Below are 8,224 nucleotides of genomic sequence, written 5' to 3' on the forward strand. Positions count from 1 at the left end.
GGACTGGAGCATCTCTCTTATGAGGAAAGGCTGAGAAAGCTGGGCCTGTTTAGCTTGGAGAAGAGAAGGCTGAGAGGAGATCTTATCAGTGTGTACAAGTATCTGAAGGGAGGGTGTCGAGAGGATGGAGCCAGACTCTTTTCAGTGGTGCCGAGTGACAGGACACGAGGCAACGGGCACAAACTGAAACACAGACACTTCCATCTGAACATGAGAAAATACTTTTTCACTGTGAGGGTGACAGCGCACTGGAACAGGTTGCCCAGAGAGGTTGTGGAGTCTTCTTCTGTGGAGATATTCAAAACCTGCCTGGACGCAATCCTGTGCAACATGCTCTAGGTGACCCTGCTTGAGCAGGGGGGTTGGACTAGATGATCTCCAGAGGTCCCTTCCAACCTCAGCGATTCTGTGATTCTGTGTAACTGTATTCTTACAAAGAATGGGCGTGATATGGGTGTGCAAATATGCTGAGGCATCAGAGGACACAAATTTTACAAAAACTCAAATAAGGGTGATTGATAGTTCTAAACTGCATAATCCAAACATATCCAAGCCAAAACGTAATGGGATTAACATAACAATGCCATTATCGAACACCAGGATGTCAGATAAATTCTATACCTGAGAGACTCTTCAATCATCCTTCTTCTCTGCTTTTTTCAATTTCTCTTCACGTTCCCTCTTCAATTTTTCTTCAATTTTTTTGCTCTGGTATATTTTTACTCCAGCAAATGCTAAGCAAAGAATCAATGTTTTAGCTGCCAAAATGTACATCAACAATGGGAAATTCTCCAAAGCCTGAAATACAAAACAATATGTTTAAGCAGTTACTGGAACACTTGGGCAATTAAAAATGAATCTACAGGGATGTTATACAGCTTCCTACAGCAACACTATTCAAAGCAGTGATAATGCTTCTGTTCATGCTTCTTTTCTGTAGGAAATTTTTAAACCAGGCAGATCAACGACTAGGGAAAAAGGACAAAAATAAGTTCACTTCATTTGAGTTTGTATATGAAACCTCTTTGAATGGGTCTTTGTCACATTTTTTACTTTACAGCAAATGAAATAGCAGCAGGATCTGGAGTTGAAACAGGGAAATAATTGATTATTTCAGGATAATTGTGAAAGGTGAAAGTCAAGCAATACTTTCTAAGTAAGCAATGCTTCTGAACAGTTCTCATGAGTGATGTATCCATGTATCTCAGCCATCAGATACGATCCCTGAAGATACTTTTCTCTTCCTAAAAATTATAATCCACGGGAGTTTTGCAATCAACTTGCCCATACCTAGAAGGTATAGATAAGTGCCTTTGAACCAGAAGAGAAGTAAAAAGAACCTAGACTCTTTTTTCACATCCAATGATTCAGTTTCAAGAGATTTTAATGCTTGGAACTAATGAAATTGCACTAAATGTTTCAATGTTATAAAAGCATGCTATTGTAAATGCGTATGGAGTGGAAAATAACATGCAAATGGGTAGTACTGTGAACTTGGAATACGAATATTATAAGAATGAGACAAGCACCCAGTGAGAGGTGTCAATTCCAGAAAGGTATTAAAGGCGCTGGAATGTCTCAGCATGCTCTTCCTAAGAGCCGCTCGGCCTGCAGGATCAGTCCTGTCTGTCATCAATGCACAGTAGATTCACAGTGATGCTTCACCTTATCAGGTCTCCCAGTACCCTTAGCAGACCTCCCAGCACCTCACAAAGCTTTTTAGCCATCGTGAAACAACTGGATTTAGAAAAAGCCTTGTATCCATACTCCCTTGGGATGTCCCCTTGAAGCACACATATCAGAGTGCTCAAGTAAGGTCTTTCATAACACTGATCTATACAAGTTGCATATGTTACCTCTGACATGAAGCCACTCCACACTAATTTTGCAAAAGATATCATTCTCTGTGAATCTCTCCACATATTAAAAGTGGCACTCTCTTTTAACCACAGCTCTGTAACACCATAAAGGTAGAGCCAAGGCTTGTGGTTAGCATTGTTTTCATGATAAATGGTTTAATCAAGCTTGTTAGTACATGAGGTACCAGCTCAAACATCAGTGTGCCTTATGCATGGGCCCTGCAGAATGTTTATGGCCCCGATACACCAACAAACAGCATGGAGAAACCTCTGTGCAGTATTGAGCTGAGGAGAGAACAGCCTGAGAAAATCCTTGAAAGTCTGGAGGAGCAGGGGCAAACAGAGCAGGGCCTGCCCACAAGCACTGCATTCACGTCCAAAGCATGAGTCCCTAACAGCATGTGTTGGTGTCAACTTGCAAGGGGCTGACTGAGTACGGTAGGAAACGACAACAGGGGGACCCCAAGCCTGAGGGCCAGAGAGCGAGGTGGTTAAATTACATTCACGTAGGCAAGGGATACATCTTTAAACACAGGACTCACCCAATCACATGTTAAAGGAAGAGCAGAAATTCATTGTTTTATAAATGCAAAACATCCTCACCTTCCAGTTGAATGCCACCATCTTGGTTGTGTAGTGAGAATGGCTGTCCCACAGCAGGCTGCACCCAGCACCAACAAGCGTCACACTTCTAAAGGCACAGATCAGGGCAGAAACATCTCGAAGAAAAAAAAATTAAAAGAATTAGCCAATCTGTTTGTATTCAGCATGTCCACACTGCACCTCTCTGAGGTTCATCTGTTGCACAGAGCCCAGCAGTCTGTCAGTCCCACGCAGCTCAGGAATGACCTACATGGGTCTTTTTGGAGCTGATTGACAAGAGCAACGTCTGTGTGGGGTGCTGCTGAAGGACCTGCTTGACAGGCCCAAGGCAGGTGCCACACTTGCACAGAGGGGAGGCTGCACTTCCACCATGTGCTGCAGATCCCAGCAGCTGCCCAACTGAAAACACAACGCTGGCTGCTTTTGAAAGTTTGACACGTGTGCACATCAAGCCGCCTCACTGATGTTTGAGGTCTAGCTGACAGAAACACATTCAGAAGAGTTGTCTTGTGGTTTTTAAGCCCATCTGCCCTGTTCAGAGCCTGAATACCTAATGAGATCCTAATATCTAGTAGCTTCTCTCTGATTAACTAATAAATTAATTTCTCCATGCAGGCCATAATAACACGGAAGCAAATCAACCGGTTGGTGGATCCCTAGGGTGATGAGGTATGTTTCAGAGCTGAGCCCTGGGGCTGAGAAATGCCCGGGGGCCACAGCACCGAGCCATAACACTGCCCTCTGGTCTCCGCAGCTGCTCCACTGGTGCTGACACTGTTTCAGCTGCTGGATTTCTAATTAAGCACATTCCCCTGCCTGACCCCCTCGAGGTGTTTCCTGTAAGTGTAACAACAGAGTCATTGCTGGAGAGCAGGAGAAAGCCCAATAACTGAGTCCAAACCTTCACTGGCAGCTGGACTGAACAAATCACCACCACGCCACAATAGCTGCTTCTGACCTTTCTTCGGAAACCAGGGAGTCAAGTAAATATTCTTGCAGCTCCTGCACCACTCAGTCAGCTTCTTCATGGGTACTGACAGGCCCTTATTTCTCCAGCAAGGGTGTCCTCTTCTTCCTTCTGCAAAATCCTTACCCTGCAGAGAATGCCCTGGAGGTATGCCCATGGAGGGATGCCCACAGAAGACCCCAGGCTGAAATGGGGAGGGTCTGTCAGGACAGACTCACTCAGTGCACACACATGCTCACCCCGGACTCCTACGCTTTGCTCCTGGCCACTGAGCTGGTCTGATCTTTGGACTGTCCAACATACGTGCTGGGTTCCTATGGCCATGTACCACCCTGCCAGCCAGAGCCCTCTGTTACATCCCTGCCTGGGAACAATGAGTTTGCTTTTTCCCCTCTTCAATCACACAGCTCAGGAAACATGTTTTCATGAAGACTCATTTACCAAGAAGCGTAAATTGTGACGTGCAATCACRAATAGCAACAGATTGCCTACAGAGGGACTAGAGGCAGAAATACCTCCCAGGACTTATCGCGTCCTTGTGTGCAGATGTCAGTGTGTGCAAGATTCGCATCCCTCGCCCAAGCCTCATGCCTCCTGGCATGACTACTGCACCACAGCTTCTCCACCCCTGCATTCAGATCACGGCAGCAGGGCTTTTCTCCTGCTCCAGCACCAGCATGAGAGTTGGTCATCTACAGCTGCAATCTGCTTACAGACGTGACTGCCACACTGCTCTGGGAGCGTAGCAAAACTGTTGCATGGCACAGCAGTTTGGGACCAGGGCATAGGGTGCAGAGTATCTATCCACAAGCCCTTCWTCCCAAAGAAGCCCTGTGAGGAGCACTCCATAGCTTGGAAATGGCAGCCCATCTCATGCCACTTGACTCATCACAGGTTATTCCAGGATTATATCCCACCATCAGAGGAGATTCAAGTCAGGAAATCAGAAGCTGCAAGGTCAGCCTTTGTTACCAAGACTGAACTATACCTTAACAGTGGCATGGCCAACCTGTTTGTCAGTATTTAGTATTTACTAAGCTGATCCTGAGTTGTGTGGCTCTCTCCTGTTGATAAAATGTCAGACCAGCTGCACCAACTAGGGTGTCCCCATCTCAAAATGTTGACTGCAATGGGGCTTCACCGCATACAGTCCTCACTCTTCTCCTAAATTGCTGTAAATTCTGTGGTTCATTTGGAGTCAATTTTGCAGTATGTTGTAAAAAGGCATGAATTCAGCCATTCAAACACACACTAGCATCTGGCAGATGATGCTGAAAATAGGATTTTAGTGATTTTTTTACATACAGAAGAAAGTTTTAGATTCAGCAAATCTTACAAAAGCCCATCTGTGGGGTCTGGTGGCAGGGTACTGTCCCACCAGTGAGAAGCAGCATATAATGTATATCACAGTGTGCACTCCTGGGAATGCTCTCATTTCTGAGTTGATTATTTTAGCATTCAGCCCAACACTTCAGTAATACTTCCACTCTACTGACAAATAAGGCCTGATCTACCTCCCTACATTATGTATCCACTAGGAGTAGCTGCACCACAGTCACAAATGATGGAAAATAAAGAAATCCTCTTTTTCCTTTGAACAGCAATGTTCTAGTCAGAAATGCTTCCTGTGAGAGCTGAGACTTTTGGAGGTCTGTCCTTACAATGTCTTCTCCTGTTGCAACCAAGCAGTGAAAGCCACCACACTCTCTCCGCATTGCATTTCCACATCCTGTGTCACCAACCTCCAATGATGATGTCCATCTCCCTATTTCACCTCTCAAATTTTCCAGTCTCCGCCTTGATCCAGACCTTATAAAGCACAGCTGAAGCCTCCAGACAGAAAAAAGTGAGTGGAGTTGGGGCATGGGGAAGAGAGAGGAAAGATGGAAAAGGAGTGAAAAAGGCAGGATTCATTTCACATTTGAAAAGCAACATTTATTAGCACTGACATCATCAATTCAAAAGTAAAAAGCTCACACACTGTACTTTCAAGGTTGTGATATCTTAAAAGCAAGCAAGCCAATAAACAGCCAGAGTTTCATGTTTGCCTTTTCAGAGGCAGATAAGGCAAAGATAGGAGTTCAAAACACATCTACAGTCAGGCATTGTTTGTTCCCCAAGAAAATGCAAGCTCCCTTAACAAACACAGCACTAATGGAAACAGAGGCTTGGCTCCGTGGAAGGTCACCATTACCTTCATTCGTAAGCAAGGAGGTCTCATGTTGAGCCATGTGAAAAATAAATAGGAGCACTAGGTTCTGCCTGAAGCCCTGCCAGAGACTTTGTGGCAGCCTCTCCATAACCTGTCTATCACATACTCATATGCATCTGTACAGAAGAGGGATAAAATGACATCCTTCTCGCACATATCTACAGCCTTCTTCACTTGTTTGCACCTCCCAGTCACTAGTCTATTTACCTTCTGCCCTCCTCTGTGAAGCAGCGTCAAACTACTGCAGACGGGAAAGGGAACAGAGGTGTGCATCACACACCTCAGTGCTGTACTATCAATCCTCCACCAGCTCCAAATGCAGTGACGTCTACAGGGTGCAGTGCAGGCAGGCAGGGATATTAAACCTGGTGCTAGAGGCCCACATCTTCAGCTGGGCTAAAGAGCTCCCAGGAAGCACTGCACCAAGTCACAGAGACAGCTTTTAGCTGACACCAGCCCCAGGATCTCTGCACAACACAGTGTTGTGCAACACAGACCACCCCAGACAGGCTAAGGAGTTAGGCCCCAGTCAGATGGGAAGGCTGTGGTGGAGCAAGGAATTGAATCCAGGGCTGTCAGCCACTGAATTATAGCTCTCCTCTACCACAACAACCACATCACAACCTAGTCACTCACACCATTGTTTGCTTATGCAGCACCAGAATATCGACTGGTCTGTGTGCACCAGAACATGTCTACACAGGCATCCGGGAACTCACAAACCCACTTGAGTTGTCTTAGCTGAACTTCTCAGTCAGCCTGCCAATAACTCCATTCACTCAGCAATAAAATGGGACTCGAGATATTCCTCTGTCTGCCCAGGATTTCTGAGTAGCTCCATTTTATCCACCTGGTGAAGAGCTATAAAAGTCATCAGCCGCAAGGCCTCAGAAAGCAGTGAACTACTGAGATATTTGACTGTATTTAGAATGGAGTGATGGCTGAATATATACTGAACTAGAAAAGGGGTTTTATTCCACCCGTTTCCTCTTGCTGCTTTCTTTAATACACATATTTCAGGGAACAAGATGCACGTTTCACACCCAGAGAGTAGCTGGATGATCCATCACTATGCTTGGCCTGCTGCATCATGCATCAGGTTCAGCATCTTAGAACAGGACCAAGACTCCTCAAAAAAAAGGAAACAACTAGGTGGATGGAAATGTAGTAGTACATAGTAATATGGCACAGCCCAAAGGCTACAGAGAAATACAGCGGGAGCAATGGTGTGCCCCAATGGTGTGCACTAGGAATCCATCACAAACCACTGCTGTAAGACGCAATGGTTATATTAAGTCAGAAGTACTCAGACCTATGTACATTTACAGCTCATATGTGTTCATAGGCAAGACAACACTCCACAACAAGATCTATGAAATCGCTTGGTTTATACCTGTGTCACTGATAAGGTAATTTCTAAATTAACACCAACCAAAGGAACATCAGAAACATAAAGCCATATGAAATTTTCATACCTGAAGAAGTGGAAATGAAAACACAAATAATTCCTCTGGCAGCACCTCACATGCTCCAAGCCCTGGTAAGTAAGCACAGAGCAGATGTCAAGAATGGCACTTGGATTAAAATCAAATAGAAAAAATGTCAGCAGCACATCAGGCTGTTCCCCCTTGAGTCCGAGGGCACTATTTCAGCCACATGCCAGAGTCACTGCAAGTGGCAGGCTCTTGCCTGCTACTAGCACCCTGCCCTAGGAGGGTTTGCTGGGCTGGCAGCCTCCCCCTGTCTCCGTCCTGACTCCCAGCTTTGCCCCAGCCTCCAGTCACCTTTCTGGCCCTGGTAGCATCAGTGCCCAGCACAGCCAGTGACTTGCACACACACCTGAGGAAACAAAGTTATTTTTTCAACATATGATAACTTCAGAACCCTTCTACTTATTTGCTTTAGTTTTGTTTAGGGAAAAAAAAATAAACTCAAAAGATTCATAGGCAGTAACATGCACTTTCAAGCAACTACACATCTTACTGTGCAGCAATACTCCAGGAGACAACATAATCACTCTGGCAAGTGGTTTATAGCCAGCAAGTATGTCTCCAGTCAATTTTTAATCACACATGCCTTTTCCTTAGACGTGGCCAGAAGGGCATAATTTATTTTGAGGGAGCTTTTGCTGCCGCTTCACTAACACTATTGCTCCCAACAGCCAGAGTGGGAATGGGGCCAGYGTGAAGGGCACACAGGGAGGGATGTGGGCAGGGAGGGCAGGCAGGTGGGCAGGTGGGGAGTGGATAGGCAGGCAGCAGGGCAGGGTAGGCAGGGAGGCAGGAGGGCAGGCAGGCAGGAGGGCAAGGTGAGCAGGGGCACAGGCAGGGGGCAGGCATGGTGGACTGTTGGGGGGGCAAGAAGGCAGGAAGACAGGCAGGGGGGCAGATAGGAAGGCAGAAGGGCAGGGCAGGTGTGGAGGCAGGCAGAGGGACAGGAAGGGGGCAGGCAGGAAGGGGCAAGGGTGGGCAGGCAGACAGGAGGGCAGTAGGACAGGCGGGGGCAGGGTGGCAGGCAGGAGGACTGGCTGCACAGGCAGGGGGGCAGTGCAGGCAGACAGGCAGGGGGCAGGCAGGCAGGGGG

The 8,224-nt window shown here is 46.5% G+C and overlaps 1 protein-coding gene across 3 annotated transcripts in view; it reads right to left on the reverse strand.

Moving 5' to 3' along the window:
• SMIM11A (small integral membrane protein 11A) overlaps positions 1-8,224 on the reverse strand; it is a 12,770-nt gene that overhangs the window by 3,762 nt on the left and 784 nt on the right. For 2 of the 3 annotated variants that reach the window (XM_026077666.1, XM_026077667.1), the window contains exons 2-4: positions 7,117-7,178; positions 2,463-2,578; positions 622-798 (exon numbers count right to left, since the gene is read on the reverse strand). In XM_026077666.1, the coding sequence (XP_025933451.1) occupies positions 634-798; positions 2,463-2,483 (186 nt within the window). In that variant the 5' untranslated portion in view covers positions 2,484-2,578; positions 7,117-7,178 and the 3' untranslated portion in view covers positions 622-633. Of the gene's footprint in view, positions 1-621; positions 799-2,462; positions 2,579-7,116; positions 7,179-7,425; positions 7,484-8,224 lie in introns of those variants that run through there. The other variant, XM_026077668.1, reaches the window with a different exon arrangement.

This window comes from Apteryx rowi, unplaced genomic scaffold, assembly GCF_003343035.1.
Source record: "Apteryx rowi isolate R43461 unplaced genomic scaffold, aptRow1 scaffold_46, whole genome shotgun sequence".
Taxonomy (NCBI): domain Eukaryota; kingdom Metazoa; phylum Chordata; class Aves; order Apterygiformes; family Apterygidae; genus Apteryx; species Apteryx rowi.